Source organism: Zeus faber (assembly GCF_960531495.2).
Source record: "Zeus faber genome assembly, chromosome: 1".
In the NCBI taxonomy this organism is placed as follows: Eukaryota; Metazoa; Chordata; class Actinopteri; order Zeiformes; family Zeidae; genus Zeus; species Zeus faber.
The window spans coordinates 2,896,947-2,916,946 of NC_137193.1; the positions used below are offsets into that span (position 1 = coordinate 2,896,947).

At 48.8% G+C, this 20,000-nt stretch overlaps 1 protein-coding gene across 1 annotated transcript in view; it reads right to left on the bottom strand.

The window, feature by feature from the left end:
* LOC307240929 (glutamate receptor ionotropic, kainate 5-like) overlaps window positions 1-20,000 on the bottom strand; it is a gene marked incomplete at both ends in the record, with an annotated part of 41,593 nt that overhangs the window by 694 nt on the left and 20,899 nt on the right. Inside the window, 10 exons of the mRNA XM_080014845.1 lie at window positions 1-8; window positions 1,401-1,522; window positions 4,145-4,273; window positions 8,392-8,617; window positions 8,759-8,924; window positions 10,073-10,243; window positions 10,858-10,967; window positions 16,368-16,481; window positions 17,321-17,524; window positions 18,661-18,768. The exon at window positions 1-8 is cut by the window's left edge and continues 694 nt beyond it. Of these exons, the coding sequence (XP_079870971.1) occupies window positions 1-8; window positions 1,401-1,522; window positions 4,145-4,273; window positions 8,392-8,617; window positions 8,759-8,924; window positions 10,073-10,243; window positions 10,858-10,967; window positions 16,368-16,481; window positions 17,321-17,524; window positions 18,661-18,768 (1,358 nt within the window). The remainder of the gene's footprint in view (window positions 9-1,400; window positions 1,523-4,144; window positions 4,274-8,391; window positions 8,618-8,758; window positions 8,925-10,072; window positions 10,244-10,857; window positions 10,968-16,367; window positions 16,482-17,320; window positions 17,525-18,660; window positions 18,769-20,000) is intronic.

Below are 20,000 nucleotides of genomic sequence, written 5' to 3' on the forward strand. Positions count from 1 at the left end.
ACGGACGCCTGCAAGGAGGAGCAGAGGAAGCAGGTCAACCCTGTTTGGAAGGAGGAGGAAGGAGCCACGCCCCCACCCAACCAGATGTCACTTATTATGATACTACTTTACTCTACATCTACTCCACCTCTACTCTACATCTACTCCACATCTACTTCTACCCTACATCTACATCTACTCTACATCTACTCTACATCTACTCCTACTCTACATCTACAACTACTCTTCATCTACATCTACTCTACATCTACATCTACTCCACATCTACTCCTACATCTACTTTTATCTACTCCTACTCGACATCTACTCTACATCTACTCTACATCAACTCTACATCTACTTCTACTCTACATCATCTACCCTACATCTACTCTACATCTACACTTCATCTAATCTACATCTTCTACTCTACATCTTCATCTACATGTACTTCTACTCTAAATCTGCATGTACTCTACTTCTACATCAACTCTACATCAACCCTACATCTATATTTACTCTACATCTACTCTACATCAACTCTTCATCAACCCTACATCTACTCTAAATGTACTTCAACTCTACTTCTACTCTACATCTACATCTACTCTACGTCTATTCTACTCCACATCTACTTCAACTCTACTTCTACTCTACATCTACATCTACCCTACATCTACATCTACTCTACATCTACATCTACTCCAACTCTACATCCACTCTCCATCTACATCTACATCACATCTACATCTTCTCTACCCTACATCTACTTCAACTCTACTTCTACTCTACTCTACTTCTACTCTCCATCTCCTCTAGCTCTGCTCTACCTTCTACCGAGGTCTCGCTCCACAGCACCATCTAAGGTGGAGGCTTCCGCTCTCAATCACCCCCAGATGTGAAGCGCTGCCTCTGCAGAGCGGCTTCCATTTTCAAGCTTCTACTAATTTACTCCGTCTCCTCACGTAACGAAACAAGCGCCCAGCGCGACGGGAACACGTTCTCCGCATCCCCGCCGGGCCCCGCCCCTTCCCCCTCCTCCCGTCCGCCGGGCCCCGCCCCTTCCCCCTCCTCCCGTCCGCCGGGCCCCGCCCCTTCCCCCTCCTCCCATCCGCCGGGCCCCGCCCCTTCCCCCTCCTCCCATCCGCCGGGCCCCGCCCCTTCCCCCTCCTCCCGTCCGCCGGGCCCCGCCCCTTCCCCCTCCTCCCGTCCGCCGCGCGGCCGGGGCGCGGCGGACGGGAGGAGGGGGAAGGGGCGGGGCCCGGCGTGAGGCCGGCGTGACCCTCCGACCGACGGAGCGCGTCGGTCGGAGGGTCCTACCGGGGACCTACCGGAGAGTGCCTGCCGGGCGCCGGGCAGGAGGCGGGGCAGGCGGAGGAGGCGGAGGAGGGGTGCGGGGGAGGATGGAGGGCCGGCCGCACCTCGTCCGTCTCCGCCGCGCACCGCGTGGACCACACGAACTCCATGACGGCCACGAAGACGGCGAGGATGAGGCCGCAGATCAGCACCACGAAGATGCCCCCGATGTTCTCCATGCCCAGGCCTGGACACCCACACACACACACACACACACACACACAGTAAGGCTTCAGGCGTGGAATCGAACCTGGAGGCTGCTCTGGAGGAAGGAAGTCAATGGAAAAAAGAAGAAACATGGATTTAATACAGAATTAAACCGATGGTTTTTAAACGGCTTTAACCTGCAGTTCCTCCCACGGCCACTAGAGGCTGCCTCTGCAAACCTCAAAGTCAGTGGAGAAAGAAAACACTTCTCACTGGAAATAGAGATTTAGTGTCTCAGTATATATATGTATATATATATACATATATATACTGTTATATATTATATATATTACATATACATGTATATATAACATATATTAGTTTCCTTCTTCTAACGGTTGTTTTGGTCCTTATTTTGAAAGTTATTATCGAGCGGATACAAAGATTCGTGGACGTGATTCCATTGATTGAACGGTCTCTTGTTTGCGTCCAAGGTGGGCGTGGCCACAGCCAACGACATCAATATGTTATGGATGGCGTTTGCAGGGCGGTTGCAATCTTCAAAATATCGCCAAACGGGGAATAATATCAGATTTTTCTCCCGTGGACCTCCACCTCCACCTCCGCCTCCGCCTCCACCTCCACCCCTCCACCCAAATCTAGAAAGGCCCAGCTCCGTTTCCGACGCCTGCAAAGCCAAACCTGGGGCCTCAAGCGGTGACATCACTCGACCAGAAAAACACAAGTAACACACACACACAGCTGATCGATCCCCGACGTGTTTCCTTCAGCGGGCGATCGATTGAACAAATCACTGTGGATTGATGCAGAAAGTGCCGCGCTACTACACTTCTACTCTACTCCACCTCTTCTCCATCTCTACCTCTACTCTAGTCCACTTCTACTCTACTCCAGCTCTACTCCATCTCTACCTCTACTCTACTCCACTTCTACTCTACTCCACCTCTGCTCCATCTCTACCTCTACTCCACCTGTTCTCCATCTCTACCTCTACTCTAGTCCACTTCTACTCTACTCCACCTCTACTCCATCTCTACCTCTACTCTACTCCAGCGCTACTCCACTTCTACTCTACTCCATTGCTACTCCACCTCTGCTCCATCGCTACTGCTACTCTACTCCACCGCTACTCCACTTCTTCTCTACCCACATCTACCTGTACTCTGCTTCTATTCTACTCTACCTCTACTCCATCCCGACTCCACCTCCTTCTACTCCTCCTCTACTCCTCCCCCTACTGCTCCCTGTCAGCGACCTCCCCTCCACCTCCTTCTACCTCTTTTGTACTCTGCTTTACCTCTGTCTCTCCTCCACCTCCTTCTACCTCTACCTCGCTCCACTCTACTCTATAGGGAACTCATCCACCACCTGAGTAAATATCTTCCACCTTGGATCGTTTTGAGTGATCCTGGGACTATGCGGCATCAGCCAAGTGCACATTTCACCCGCAGCAGCTTGTGACCACCGGGCGGCGCTGCCGAGTTCGCTCTTCGCAGGCGGCATTTTCTCATGCAGCGTATTCTGTGCTCCCGGCGTCAAGCTCGTCCCCGAAGACGAGTAGTGCGGAAGAAACCGAGGAAACAACAACAAACAGCACGTTTACCCAGAAGCCTTTGTGCCTGAGTCAACAGTACGCACACATGGCTCTGACGCACCTTTTCCCACAATCCCCTTCTCGGCACCGCAGTGCCCCCCCCCCCCCCTCTCGTGACATTTACTTTGGAGGAGAGACAAACAACATGGATAAAAGGGAAATTGGAAGTGATATTTTTGGGGGGCAGCAACTCTGGAGGTGACGCCGCGGTCGCTCGCGGCGTGAGAAGGTAAAAACCCAAACGACTCTTCTGCCGCCGTAGGAAATCTGCCCGCGTGCATTTTTTCCTTTGTGCTTAGGTTGTTGGGCAAAGGTTCCTGTGATCTGAGAACAAGAAGCTCTGTGATGGGCGGTTGAGAGGACAAGGTGATGTTGGTGGCGCAGGTGGTGGAGGTGAGAGCCAAACCGACTGAATGAAACGAACGACAAGTTGAATTAATCTTTTTATTGAGTCGTTCGTAAAGAGAAAAAGAGGCAAACTTTTCGTCACGGGTGCATTGAGGGGAGAGCCTTTCGTAGTTACCGACTGACTAAGTTAGACTGGTGTGGAGGTGGAGGAAGTGATGGAGGTGGTCGAGGTGACAGAGGAGCACCCACATCTGGCCAGGTGGTCCTCCTCACTAGGGCTTGGCTTGGGATTATGGGGTGACGGATTGAGTAGTGTCAGCCTGATGTTGAGGTGGTGGAGGTGGAGATGATGGAGGTGGCGGTGCATTACCCACCTTTGGCCTGGTGGTCCTCCTGCTTAGGGCTTGGGGTGATGGGTTGGGATTATGGGGTGATAGATGGAGTAGTTTCAGCCTGGTGTGGAGAAGAGGGGGTGGAGATGATGGAGGTGACGGTGATGATGGTGGAAGTGATGGCAGTGACGGAGCAGCACCCACCTATGGCCCGGTGGTCTGCTTCCTTAGGGCTCGGGGGTGGTGGCTTGGGATTACGGGGTGACGGATGGAGTAGTTTCAGCTTCGTGTGGGGAGTCTGTGGAGGTGGTGGAGGAGATGATGAGGTGACGGTGGTGGTGGAGGTGGCGGGTGGAGCAGCACCCACCTTTGGCGCGGTGGTCCTCCTCCTTGGGGCACTGGCTGCCCTCCCACCACTTCCTCTTGAGGATCTCCAGGCGGTTGTTCTCCTGGAGCTGCAGGACGCCCAGCGTGATCTCGTCCCTGTACGGGGAACCTGCAGTACATCGCATCCTTACTTTGCTGCTCCATTATTTTCCTTTCATTTTATTTCATTGAATTATTGTGGTGTGGGGAGGGTGGGGTTTGAGCAGCCTGTCCTGGGTCTAGGTAATTGGGGCCCAGGATCGGTGTAGCGGTGTAGTACACCTGTTGCTGGTTGGTTTATCTAAGAGGCAACAGGTAAAACCCCCATCCCCACACTCACTCGGGAGAGGAGCCTTTGTCATGACACGTGTCTCTGTGCCAGAGGTCCCTGAAAACGCCAATTGGGTGGCGCGTGGCAGGCGAGACTGCCACAATTATTTTTAATGATATTTTCCCACTTCCCACCCCCAGTCCCATAGACAACACCATTAAAGTATCAAGAACAAAGTCAAATTACTTAGAATTACACTAAAAGTAATATTACGTTTTTAAGATTATTGCAATGAAATATTCCAATAAGTTTAATTGGAGGTCTGTCAAATATCTAACATTTCATTCATTTCATAATTCATTTTTTGTAGTAATTCCATTTTTTTTGTTTGGCTACTGTTCAAATTTGAAGTGATCTTTATTTGACCTTTTTATGGAGAACAGTTTGAATTTATTTTTTAAACCGTCAGGTCACACTGCACTGAAGCTGTAAGTGTGACACTGTGAACCTTGACGATGTTGAACATTTCAATTTTTTATATTTCACATAATATTCAAACTGAAAACGTCAAGTGAACACAAACAAGTCGTTGGAGTCGTCATGTCTCAAGTCAAGTCACGAGTCTTCAACGTCCAAGTCCGACTCGAGTCTCAAGTCATTTATTCTCTGTCAAGTCGTCAAAACAGTGACTCGAGCCCGAGTCACGATGAGTCAAGTCCTCGCCCCTGCTATCCCTTAACACCACATCTCTGCAGTTTCTTCATTTAATAAGCCATGAGCATCGGATGTTTTTTTTTATGTTTTATAAACACCCCCACAGTATATCCCTTGGTGTCCATATCCCATTACAGTAGAAATCCCATCCACCGGTTCAATCCCTGCCGTTGTGGTGGACCTGGTCGCTCTAAAGCCAAACTGATGGTCACACGATGAACTGTGTTGTTGTGCAAAGTTATCAAGCCTTTGCACAAAATGTATTTCAAAAGTTTTTGAGAACTGGGAAAGCAGAGAGATTGGTCCACAGTTGGAAAACAGACGTCTACCTCCACTTTTATAAACAGTAATGGACTTTTGCTGTTTTAATTTTGCCGGGAAAGCACTGTTTGGAAGGACTGGTTGCAGGTGTGTGTCAGCGGTTTCACTAAACATTCTATAGTTATTCTTATTCATTCTTATTAGTTTATTACCCTAACCCTAACCCTGCCCTGGATCTAGGTAATGGGTGGATCCAGGATCAGGGTGGCTGCACACCTGTTGCTCGTCGGTTGGTCGAACGAGCAACAGGTAAAACCCCCATAGGCACACTCACTGAGGAGAGGAGCCCCGTCGTGACACGTGTCCATCTGCTCCAGGTTTGTTCCACCTAGCCCACTCTCCACGATAAAATGTGTGTCTACAACCCATGTGTTCTGTGTCTCTTCTCCCTGCCGGAAAGTCCCTGTTCGGATGCCAGCGTTTCCAGGGACCTCCGTCACAGAGACACAGTCGACAGCGTTGTAGAGACCAGTTTATTGTAGAGAGTTGCCCGGTTGGAATAAGCCCCGGAGCAGATGGACACGTGTCATGACAGGGCCCCTCTCCTCAGTGAGTGTGCGGACGGGGGTTTCCACCTGTCGCTCTTTAGACCAACCGACGAGCAACAGGTGTGCAGCCACCCCGATCCCAATCACCTGGATCCAGGTCGGGTGTGGCTGCTCAAACGACACCACCCCCCCACACCGCCATCTTACATTTGTTTTCGGTTTCTTTGGTTCTATGTTGAAAAACAAAAACAAACATATAACATATTTTTCTTCTTACACGTGTCACCCACAAGGGACACGGGACCTCAGTGAGAGGTAATGGGGGAGGAGGGTTCATTGTGTATGTAACAAGTATCTCATTCATTTGTCCCAGCTGATTGGCTCTCTGGGCTCCTGTTCACCGGATGTCAACGCCTGCTGCCAGGACGCCATGGAACACAAGGACAATGAGGGAGGGAGGGGGGGGGGGGGGGGGGAAATGAGGCATGGAGAGATACAGCTGAAAGAAGACAAAGAATAGTGAGGACGGAGGTAAGGGAAGGGAAGAAGGTGAAAGAAGGAGAGAAGAAGGGAAGGAGAAGAAAAGGAGAGAAGAAGGAGGGAAGAAGGAGGGAGGAAGGAGGGAAAAGGGAGGGAGGAAGGAGGGAAGAAGGAGAGAGGATGGAGGGAGGAAGGAGAGAAGAAGGGAAGGAGAAGAGAAGAAGGAGAGAAGAAGGATGGAAGAAGGAGGGAAGAAGGAGAGAGGACGGAGGGAGGAAGGAGAGAAGAAGGGAACGAGAAGAGAAGAAGGATGGAAGAAGGAGGAAGGAGGGAAGAAGGAGGGAAAAAGGAGGGAGGAAGGAGGGAAGAAGGAGAGAGGACGGAGGGAGGAAGGAGAGAAGAAGGGAAGAAGGAGAGAAGAGGGAGCGAGGACGGAGGGAGGAAGGAGAGAGGAAGGAGAGATGAAGGAGGGAAGAAGGGAGGAAAAAGGAGGGAGGAAGGAGGAAAGAAGGAGAGAGGACGGAGAGAGGAAGGAGAGAAGAAGGGAACAAGAAGAGAAGAAGGAGGGAAGAAGGAGGGAAGAAGGAGAGATGAAGGAGGGAAGAAGGGAGGAGGGAGGAAGGAGGGAAGTGCAGTTCTACGTTGGTGGAACGAGCTGCCAAAAATGACCAGAGCAGGGACCTCCCTCTGTCTTTAAGAAGCACCTGAAGACCCAGCTCTTCAGTCAGTACCTCCTCTCCTAACCGTTTCCCCAGCTCTATCCCTCTGTTACTCCACCTCTAATGCTCTGTTTCTCCACCTCTAACGCTCCGTTTCTCCACCTCTAACACTCCCTTTCTTCAGCTCCAGCCCTCTGTTTCTCCACCTCTAATGCTCCATTTCTCCACCTCTATCTCTCTGGTTCTCAAGCTCTATCGCTCCATTTCTCCACCTTTATTGCTTGGTTTCTCCACCTTCATTGCTCCATTTCTCCACCTTTAATGCGCCGTTTCTCCATCTTTATCGCTCTGTTTATCCAGCTTTATCGCTCTATTTCTCCACCTCTAACACTCCCTTTCTTCAGCTCCAGCCCTCTGTTTCTCCACCTCTAATGCTCCATTTCTCCACCTTTAATGCGGCGTTTCTCCACCTATATCGCTCTGTTTATCCAGCTCTATCGCTCCGTTTTTCACAGAATGTCCAGGGTTGAGACCCACCACTCTCAACGTCCTGAATGCAGCAGCGCCGCTGCACCGTTCAAGTATCTGATGATTGGAACTTTAAGGTCCCAGGTTCTAAGAGGAACCAGGGACACTGCCAGCCTGTCCCAACACTTCCTAGCGGTTCCCAGTAAATCTCAACAGGTCCCAGTGAGTCTCAATGGGTCTCTGTGGGTCCAATGAGTCCCAGCATGTCCCTGCAGCTCCTAGTGGGTGCCAATGATTACCTGTGACTCCCAGTGATTTGCAGCGAGTCTCACGGGGCCCCTAGTGAGTCCCAGAGAGTCCCAGTGGTTCCTTTTGCATCCCATGTTATCCCAGTGTCCTACACCTACAGTGTCCTATCCTACACCTGGGATTCCCAAAGATTCTCAGTGCGCCCCAGAATACCATGGTGATTCCCAACGACTCCCATAGATTCCCAGTGGGTCCAAACATATCCCCAGTGATTCCCAGTGGGCGCAATGACCCCTTGTGACTCCCAGTGAGTCTCATTGGGTCCTAGTGAGTGCCAGAGAGTCCCAGTTATTCCCAATGGACCCCAGGGTATCTCAGTGAGTCTCAGTGGTTCCCGGTGAGTCCCAGTGGTTCCCGGTGAGTCCCAGTGGTTCCTGGTGAGCCCCAGTGGTTCCCGGTGTGCCCCAGGGTGTTCCAGTGAGTACCAGTGGGTCCCAGGATATCCCTCTGACTCCCAATGATTCCCAATGTGCCCAAGCATACCCGAGTGACTTTCCAGCGACTCCCACTGTTTCCCTGCGTGGCCCAGCAGACTCACCCAGTGGCATGCCGATGCCGTAGCCCTTGGTGTCCAGCAGGCCTCCGATCTGGGTCAGGTTGCAGTTGCGTCCCCGGTAGTACTCGTTCATGGTGCTCTCCATCAGGAAGGCGTACTTGGAGTTGAGGACGCGGGCAATGCCTTCCTCCGTGCTCTTCACGAAGACGCTGGGCAGCTTAGAGTGCATGTAGTTCCACATGCGCTGGTACGTCTGGTACCGCGAGTTCTGGGGGAGGGAGAGAAAAACTGCTTTAAGAGGGGTCAATTCACCAGTTGAGCGCCATCTTGGTCTCCTGTTCCCAAGACACCTGCGTCTTTGCTACCTGCCTCCCTGCCTCCCTCCCTCCCCCCATCTCTCCCCCCTCACCATGAAGAAGGTCATGGTGGATCCCCCGTGGATGGTCCCGTACTGGATGTTGGTCTGGTCTGCCAGGTCGTCGGCCGACTCAATGGGGACCTCCATCCTCTGCACCGTCAGGAAGGCGGCCAGGTTGGCGGTGTAGGAGGAGATGATGATGAGGGTGAACGCCCACCTGTCGGGGGGAGGGTGGAGCGGGGGGAGAGCTGAGATAAATAAATGTCTCATTGGACACATTTGATAAAAAATGCTTTGAATGAATACACAACAAATACTACACAGATATTTGGACACAAGAGATATGTCAATTTTGTAATTCATTTCTTTATTTGATATAAATATGAATTATATGTACATTATATAATGTTATGATATATTATATTATATTTAAATATTCTTAATTAATCAAAATAATTTCCTCTGAATCTCAAAGGTGGATTTCCCTGTGAGCTCGATGCCGTGGTTTTATGCGACGTCCCTTCCGTTTAACGTCGCTGTGACTTGTATTACTTTCCCCACCGTCCTAAATCAAAACTTTCAAGGACCCATCGGAGAATCACAGGCGGCGACTAAAAATCCCCCTGGGATGATGATTCATCAGCTGCACCTGCAGGAAACATGTCCAGCCATCGTCATATATTTATATGATCAATTATATATTCAAATATTACTTATTTTACAATATATACATTTTCTATATGCTTAAAATGTTAAAAGTGATCTTTTTAGGTCTTTTTTATATTATTATTGTATATTCTATTCATATTATAAATAATTATTTATAATATATTTCGGAACGGAGCAGTTCCAGCGGGGAAAGGGAGCGGAGGGAGCACACCGAGTGGAGAACAGGTTTGGAAGAAATATTGCTAAATATGAGACATATTGTCCGAATATTTAACGTCCTATTCTATGAAACCCTCTTATTGCCGTGGCGATATGAGAACATCACGAGCCTCTCGCTGGGGAAACCCGTACAGTGAGCTGCAACATGTGAAGAATAGAATAGAAAATATAGAATATAGAATACATCATATATAATAAAGAATTCACCAGACCCCGCTGACGCAGCGTGGGCTCAGGGCCCTGGGCGTGATCTCAGGAGGTTGGATGGAGGGAGGGTAGAGGTAGAGATGGAGGGATGGAGGGAGGGTGGAGGCATATAAGGCAGTATGGATATAGCTATAGAGCGACCCACCAGACGCCGCTGAAACAGCGCATGCTCAGGGCCCGGGGCGTGATCTCGGATGGTTGGATGGAGGGATGATGGTGGTGCAGAAGGAGGGTGGAGGTATAGACGGAGGCATGGAAGGAGCGACCCACCAGACCCCGCTGACGCAGCGGGTGCTCAGGGCCCGGGGCATGATCTCGGAGCCCTGCTGCATGAAGCCTCCCACTGGGAACCACAGGCTGTTCCCCAGCGTGTACTGGTTCTCTAGCAGCTGCCGCCCCCGCAGGCACGGGTGGGGGTTGTACCACTCGTAGGGGCTGAGCCTGGGGGAGGGAGGGGGAGGGAGGTGGAGAGTTGGTTAATACTGACGGAGAAATGGGAGAGAGAAAGATGGAAGAATAAACAACAGAGAAGAGAAAGAAAAACAAAACTTTGAAGAAAATGTGGATATGTACAGATATTTGGTCGATATAACAAATACATTATATATACACCATATATATATACATATATGTATATATACATATATATATATATATATATATGTATATATATATGTATATATGTATACACAGTTTATAAAACGGCTGTCAAACGATTAAAATAATTCATTGCTATTGATTCATATTTTATTCAGTCTATATGGTTCTATTAGAGTGGGCTATGACCTCCTTCCTGTCATTACGCGGCCCCTCGGGGGGCCGCCGACCACACGTTGGAAGCCCTTGGCCCTCAGAGTCTCAGTCCATGTGACATGAGGAGCTTCCTGCTTCAACAGCTGTGACTCAAGTGTTGGTGGAAAAGTTTTGAAAACTGCAAAGCGACATGATAACCAGCTGGCTCTGGAGTGTGTGTGTGTGTGTGTGTGTGTGTGTGTGTGTGTGTGTGTGTGTGTGTATGTGTGTGTGTGTGTGTGTGTGTGTTGGTGTGTGTGTACCTGGCAGCCAGGAACAGGATGCAGCTCACCGCCAGGTAGGCTAGCAGCATGAAGAGCCAGACGGCCGGAGAGAAAGGATCCAAGAAGGAGAAGTAGCCTGGCTTACGACCCTACACACACACACACACACACACAAATAAAAGACTTGTGATGACATCATAGGGTGGGTGTTATTTAGGTGGTGCTTCCAGCTGGTTGGTCACTGTGTTGGTGCTGACTCCACAGCGTTGAGGTGCAGCTCCCGCCCCGATGCAGGACTCACAGAGCATCTCCGACCTGACTCCGGAGTCTGGAGTCACTCCGCAAACAGAGCGGTCGGTTCCGGACGCGGGGGCCGAGCTGAGACTCCGACCTGCGAGGGCAGCGAGAGGTGAGAGGAGGCCCCCCGTGGCCCCCCGTGGCCCCCCGTGGCCCCCCGTGGCCCCCCGTGGCCCCCCGTGGCCCCCCGTGGCCTCCCGTGGCCCCCCGTGGCCCACCGTGGAGCCAGAAGAGGCAGAAAACTGAACGACTCCTTACACCGAGTCACGCTTGAAGAATCTCTAAAAAGGGTGGAACGTTTCACCACTGTAACAACACTAATACCACTGTAACAACAGTAATAACACTAATACACCTGTAACAACAGTAATACCACTGTAACAACACTAAAAACACTAACAACACTAATAATACTGTAATAACACTAATTACACTAATACCACTGTAAAAACACTAATTATACTGTAATAACACTAATAACACGAATACCACTGTAACAACACTATTAATACTGTAATAACACTAATAACACTGTAACCACACTAATAATACTGTAATAACACTAATAACAGTAATACCACTGTAACGACACTAATAACAATGCAATAACACTAATACCACTGTAACAACACTAATAATACGGTAATAACACAAATAAAACTAATACCACTGTAACAACACTTATAATACTGTAATATCACTAATAACACTAATACCACTGTAAAAACACCAATAACACTGCAATAACACTAATAACACAAATACCACTATAACAACACAAATAACACTAATACCACTGTAACAACCCTAATAACAGTAATACTACTGTAACAATACTAATAATACTGTAATAACACTAATGCCACTGTAACAACACCAATAACACTAATACCACTGTAACAACACTAATAATACTGTAACAACACTAATAATACTGTTATAATAATAATAATAATAATAACATTGTAATGTGGGGAACGCCACACATCATACATAGTCAGACAGGAAGTGATATCAGAGCTTTTCCAATTTTTTTTATTCAACCTTTATTTAGATGCGTCATCTCATTTTGACAGAGGGTGTCATCCTCAAGAGGGACCTGGTCAAGACAACAGCAGCAAGTTACAGACAGACAGGACCTTCATTACAGATATACAGTAGTACTCAAGTCTTAAAAGTGATGAGTGCAAAAGTGCCAGAGTGCTTATCCCCCCAGACACTCTCTGCAGATTTTTTTAAAGTAGTTTAAAAGCCCCGAGGGGAATCACGCTGGGCAGCTTCAGCTCCTGCTGTCGTGGGTTCCAGGTTGAGGGGGCAGAGTAGGAGAATGCCTTTTTGCCAAATTCTGTACAGACTGAGGGGGTGGAGAGGGTGATAAGGCCTTGGGAGCGTAGGCTATAGCGGCACTGTTTACTTGACACGTAAGTGGGTATGTAGGTGGGCAGCGGTCCAAGGATGGACTTATAAATTAAGTTATACCCGGTTGACTAAAGAATACAGAGTACAGTGGCGTGTGAGCGGTTTACGATCGGCTATGAATCTCAGGGATCCCTGATGGACAGCGTCCAACGGATGAAAAGAGTGAGCTGAGGCGCTCATGTACCAAACATCTTCATAGTCCAGGAGAGGCAAGAAGGTGGCAGCAACAAGCCTTTTCCTAGCATTAAGCCCAATTTCAATTTCCTTAAAAGATGATCAATGTGAAATTTTAAAGAACGGCTTTCATCAATTGGGATGCCTAATTATTTGTAGGTGGTCTCAGTCTCAATAGGGTTACCTTGTACAGATATGATGCAGGGAAGAACATCTGGTTAGTAAAAAAACATTGCCTTCGTTTTGTCTGAATTTAAGGTGGAACAGGTGCGACTGAATAGTGTCAAATGCAGACTGCAGATGTTCAAATGCCAGGGTAACAGTGCCTGCACAACAATAAACAACAGTATCATCGGAATAAAGATGTACAGATGCATTCATATTTTGACCAACATCATTTACCCAGTGATGTGGGTAAATAGTGAAAATGGTGGGTCCTAAAATTGAACCTTGTGGCACACCTTGGGCGACATTAAGAAAGCTGGAGAAAAGACCACTGAACTGCACACATAGTTAATGGTTCAAGAGGTCGTTTGAGAAACAACCAACAGCTTGTTCTGACAGGCTCATATCTAATATTCTCTGATAAACAGTATCAAACGCCCGGGACAAATCAATAGAAAGGGCAGGACAGCAGTTGTTGGCGTCCAAGGCTTCTACAATATCATTCACTACTTTCATGGCAACAGTAGCTGTACTGTGTTGCTTCCTAAAGCAACACAGGTGAGGAGATAAAACATGGTTAAAGCATATGTATTCCTTGATCTGGTCATTCACCAGCCTTTCAAGGACCTTAGCTAAACTAGAGAGCTTGGAAATGGATCTGTCACCACAATCAACACCGTGGGATCACTGCCTTTCCAAAATGGGAGAACATAGGCAGTTTTCCAAACATCGCAAATGAGTTTGTTTTGCAGAGAGAGATTAAAAACATGCGACACTGGGTCGCTATAATATCTGCAGCCAGGCGTAAGAAGTAAGGGGGACTGTCAAGGCCTGCCAATTTTCTAGGGTCCAGGTCCTTTAAGGCCTTACAAACCTCCCTAACAGAGAAGGGGGTGAAAGACAAAGTGTGGCTACTGGGGGCATGGCTGGCAGTGGGGATGAAGTGGGTGATTTGCCGTCAGATAATGTGCCAAACAAAGAGCTGGGGGCTAAAAAATGTTTGTTGAAACAATTAAGAATCTCAGATTTATGTGACACAAAGATGGAGTCAACAACAATGTTAAGAGGCAGCTCCGAAGAGCAAGAGTTGGCAGAGAGAGATTTTATGGTTCTCCTATGGTCATTTAGACTGTCTGTGGTCCGCGATAAATAATAATTGCTTTTGGCTTTTTTCAGCGAAGCGGTGAAGCGAATGCGTAGTTGGGGGAAATGCAGGCGGCCAAACTCAGAGCCGAGCTGGTCCCTCTTGTGCAAGAGGCCTGCCAGCCCGGAAGTGAACCAGGGGCTATCGTGGCCCTTCACCCTGAACCGGCGAATCGGAGCACGTTTGCTCACGAAATAACTAAAACTGTCATTAAAAATATTTCCAAGCAAGGTCACCATCATCGATCAGTAAAATACAGTCCCATTTAAAATGTAATTAATCATGAAGGAAGGCTTGCTGCATTAAGTGCTGGTGGTGCCACACCGGTCCTGGGTCTAGGTAATTGGGGACCCAGGTTCAGCGTGTTTGCATACCTGTTACTCATTGGTTGGTCTAACGAGCAACAGCTAAAACCCCCATCCCCACACTCACTCAGGAGAAGAGCCCTTGTCATGACACATGTCCATCTGCTCCTGGGCTGATTCCATCGCTCCTACTCTCTACAATAAACTGTGTCTGAAACCCCATCGTCTGTGTCTCTGTGCTGGAGGTCCCTGAAAACACCACCTGGGTGGTCTGTGGTAGGCAAAACCTCCACACTGCTTAAGTTTTAATTTCTGAACAACACGGGGCTAAGTACGGAGGATTTTGGTGTCCCGAATAGCACCAACCACACAGTGATCGCTGAGATCATTGGCAAAGACGCCTGTCGCAGAATATTTTTGCAGCATATTGGTAATTAAAAGATGGATAAGAGGTGATTTGTCTCCACATCTGGGGGTTAAGACGGGCGGGGCTTTCATATCTAATATTGTGCCGGGTTAAAAGGCAAACATTGAGCTTTAAAATCACCAGGGACTGGTGAAAGCCAATCCCAATTAAAACCACCTCCCAGGATGATTTCCTTCAAATGTAACAGAGAGAAGAGCTGCATGAAAGGGGGTAGTCAATGGTAGCGGGGGGGTGGGGGGGTATAGCCACCAACAACAGCTAAATACTTTCCACCAGACGAATCAAAAGAGCTAAGATTTCAAACTGCTTCATAGCAGATCAGAGCGTGACCCGTGCAGCGAGACTGGGTCTAACATCGATGGCCACGCCCCCGCCTTTCCTGCGCCGGTCAGAAGGGTCAACATGGAGGCCGTCGATCGCCACCTCTTCATCCGGTACACACTTGGAAAGCCAGGTCCTGGAAATTACATCTGTGCTTGTCGACTCAGCCCAAATGCGGCATCGTACCCATTTTAGGATGCAGATTGCCTGCGTGCATATGCATGACATGTCACCCCAGGCGTATTCTGAAAATCTGCTGACGAGTTCCGTGTAGTTGAGGGAGCAGGATTAGGCTGCATACCAGACAGCAATTAAAGCAAAATAATTAAGCATTCCTGCTTAATTTATGTTCCACTCCAGTCACTACAAGAGTTAGTATTCTGGCGACTGAAACTGAAACCTGAAACTCCACGCCACGACAAGTCAGAGACACAAGTCATTATGGCAGCAGCCAGAGGGAAAGATCCACGAAGCAGACATGCACACCCGATCCCTCAGTAGGGCTGGCACAGCGGAACGGGTGACTTACAGGGTCGGGGCTGACAATGAGGGTGCAGTTAGCAGTTCCCTTTCATGCTAACTAACTCATGCCAGGTGCCACAATGGCCCCTGGTACCTGAAATGATCCGATTCCGTCTGTGGGGAATCCGGTGCAGGACCAGAATGACGGCAGAAATCCAGGTAGGGTATTATCCAGCGTTGGTTGGTCACAGATGCACCTATTGAAATCGTTTGGTGGCTTGGAATCCTGGTGACTGGCGTCCTCGTCATCAATCAATTCCTGTATCGATCGGCTCATGTCGGGTGGAGTAAATGTGGCATCAGAGGAGATTCCCACTGCGCACAAGAGCTATTGATGGTCAATATGGGGACATCCAATGTTAATATAGTCGTCACATTATATATGTCACTTGTTGACTTAGTTAAGCTGCTTTAGTTGAGTTCCAATGAAAAACACGAGTGACTGACGGTTCAATTGAAAATTTGAACGCATCCCGGGGACTCGATCGATGCGGAAATTCCACATCACGTCACAGCTCCTCACTGCTGAATCCGAGGTGAAGCAGGTGACGGAAGGTCCACAGTCATGACAACACACGCCGGATGCCTCCTGTGTTTAATATCACCCTCATCTCCCATAGCCAAACAGGAAGTGATGTCGTCGCCTTACCATGTGGACCCGACAGAGGACGCTCAACAAACAGCCAAACAGGAAGTGATGTCATTGCTTTACCATGTGTACCCGGCAGAGGACGCTCAACAAACAGCCAAACAGGAAGTTATGTCGTCGCCTTACCATGTGGACCCGGTAGAGGATGCTGATGCCCAGGGACATGAAGGGTTTGGAGAAGTCGATCACCTTCTCTCTCTCCGAGGTGATGGTGAAACCTGCCACGGCCAGGTCGGCTTTCTGCACGGGAGGTGGAGGAAAAGGGGGAGAAGGAGGTCAACGAGTGGTTTAAGGCGCTGGAAGACGTAGTTCTCCCTTTTGGCGGGAGCTCGGCGAGCCGATCCCATCTGGGATGAAAATGGAGCGACTCTGCTTTTCAACCGAGCGCTTCGTCAGGAAGGGATGAGGAAGGAGACCAAGCAGAAGGGAACTAAGGCAGATACATCTAAACAACAGGAGGGTTTTAAAAGCAGTTCATCAGGGCGGGGTTAGGGGGGGGGGGAGTTGATCCCCTCCTGTCTGATCCTTAACAAACACTTCATTGATTAATGACTCGACACTCGTAAGACACATTCCACCACTTCCCTGCACCACAGAGGACACACACACACACAGATCATGGGATGGAAACATGAAGTTGCTCCTTATTATTGGGAGGAGAAGCTGTGACTGACATGTCTGCGCTGCAGGTGATTGGTGCAGGTTCTGGGGCCCCTCCCCCCTGGCAGCGCTCCCAGCCCATTCCCGCAAGGAGGCTCTTAGCTCCTGACGGTATACACAGATGAGAGCCGCATAGACTCTATGTGGGTGTGGCAGGCAGAGTCTCCATTGGTAGCCATCCCCCACCGCGCCCCACCACACCCAACCGTGCCCCACCACGCCCACCATGGCCCACCCCATATATATATATACATATATATATATATACATATATATATATATATATATATATATATATATATATATATATATATATATATATATATATATATATATATATATACACACACACAGTATATACATATATACATTTATTGTAAATCTGGGGCTTCCATTCTCCTCCCTCCCCTTCGACTCACCCTGTTGATCAGCTCCCCCACCATGCCGGTCCAGCTGCCGTTGGGCTCCGGGGCCCCGTAGAGGCCGTCGTCCACCAGTTTGATCCTGAAGGAGAACTTGAGGATGTCGGCCATCTCCGTCAGCATGTCCACGCAGAAGCCCTCGTAGCGCTCGTTGCCGTGGAGACCCTGGTGCTCAGCCCGCAGCATCACGTACGGGTTTTCCTGGCGGATGGTTTTGAATTTGAAAATGTTGAATTTCAATCTTTTAAAACATTATTGTTATAACAGCTGGTTTTTGTCTGATCCAGTCTGATTACTGTGTTACTACAGGGTTACTACAGTGATATTAGAATTAAAGTGTTAGTAAGGAATGTTATTACGTTATAATCACTGTTTTTATCATATTATTACACCCTAACCCTAACCCTAACCCTAACCCTAACCCTAACCCTAACCCTAACCCTAACCCTAACCCTAACCCTAACCCATATATTTATTTATTATTATCACTTATCATTTTATTGCTATGTTACTATAGTGTTATTACAATAAAAGTGTTTCTACAGAATGTCAAAGTGTTATTAGTGTTATCAACATGGTATCAGTGTGGTATTAGTGTTACCAACTCTAAACCTAACCCCTCACCCTAAATCCTAACCCTAACCCTAACCATAGAACCCCTAACCCTAACCCTAACCCTAACCCCCCTAACCCTAACCCCTAACCCTACCCCTAACCCTAACCCCTAACCTAAACCCCTGACCGTAACCCCTAACCCTAACCCCTAACCCCAACCTAACCCTAACCCTAACCCTAACCCCTAACCCTAACCCCAACCAGTGTTATCAGTGTGGTATTAGTGTTAGTGTTACCTAACCCTAACCATAACACCCCTGACCCTAACCCCAAAACCCTAACCCTAACCCCTAACCCCTACCCCCTAACCCTAATCAAAACCCCTAGCCCTAACCTAACCCTTACCCCATAACCCTAACCCTAACCCTAACCCTAACCCTAACCCTAACCCTTATCATAACCCCTAACCATAACCCCTAACCCTAACCTAACCCTTACCACATAACCCTAACCCTAACCCTAACCCTAACCCTAACCCCTAACCCTAATCATAACCCCTAACCCTAACCTAACCCTTACCCCATAACCCTAACCTAACCCCTAAACCCTAACCCCCTAACCCTTACCCCCTAACCCTAACCCCTAACCGCTAACCCTAACCCCCTAACCCACAACCCTCACCCTAACCCCTATTCCTAACCCTAACAGGTATCACTGTGTTATTATTGTTATCAACATGTCTTCACTGTGTTATTAGTGTATTAACATGTTATCATCTTTACCAGTATGGTGGTGATGGTCAGCGTCTTGTTGGCCAGCGTCTCAGATGCGTTGAGGTCCAGAGACGTCGAGTTCATCACCAGCGTGTTGTTAGAGAACCACACCCCGATCTGTCAGGAGGAGGAGGGCAAGACGGGAGGAGGGAAGAGGGGAAGACAGGAGGAGGGAAGAGGGGAAGACAGGAGGAGGGAAAACAGGAGGAGAGAAGACAGGAGGAGGGAAGAGGGGAAGACAGGAGGAGGGAAGACAGGAGGAGGGAAGACAGGAGGAGGGAAACCAAACAAAAATATGGTTTAATCAATGACAAAGAATAATCAATTGAGATGTCAATGTCTTCAGAGATCCAGCACCGCCTGTCACCCTCTGACCTCTGACCTCGGACCTTTGCAGTCTTTCGCCTGTGATTTAATCAAGCATTGAGACGGCTGTGATAACTCCAAACCAAACGGTCTCAAAGGGCGAACGCTTCCGTCGGGTGTTTAAAAAAAAAGAAAAGGCTTTTACTTTGAAGGGCTGAAGGCTTTCACTATGAGTTCCCCGTCTCTCCTCTGACCTTCATTTGACCCCGCCCCCGGGAGGTTGAAATCTGAGCTGAAATTAATCTCAATCTAGATCTTGAGGTTCCCTAAAACCCTGTCGCAAAGACTCGAACGGGACTCGTCGCATCTGCGTTGTTCCGTTTCGTACTGCAACACATCTGCAACACATGGGGATGGTAGCTCAGGAGGTAGAGCTGGTGGTCTAGTGATGTAAAGGTTGCTGGTTGGATCCCAGGCTCCTCCTGCTAGCATGCTGTAGTGTCCTTGAGCAAGACACTTAACCCCTCATTGCTCCTGATGGCTGCGTCCGTCGCTGATTGAATAATTGTAAGTGGCTTTGGATGAAAGCGTCTGATCAATGACGAAATGTAAATGTAAATGTAATCTGAAGTTCTGTCGGTCGGCTCACGACTCCATTCCACACCCGTTCAGTCAGCGAGGCTCCGAATAAAGAGTTTGTATATTTTACTGCCGACAAAGCCACAGAAGAAGATGAGCCCGTTCACCAAATGAACACAGCTTCCACTTCGCCCGCCCGGACGACCCCTGCGGCAACCGGAGACGATTCTGCCTCCTGTTGCTAGGCAGATTCCATCCCCCGCGCCGCGACGCAGACAGGAAATGAAGGCGATGCGTTGCGTACGGACGCAACGCATCGCCTTCATTTCCTGTCTGCGTCGCGGCGCGGTCCCAGCGCATCTGATCCGTCGTTCTTATTTAAAACCCTGTTGACCCCCGACGCCGACCCCCGTTTGACCCTGCGCCGACATTGCGTGACCTCTGACCTCTGCCTCTCTCCTCGG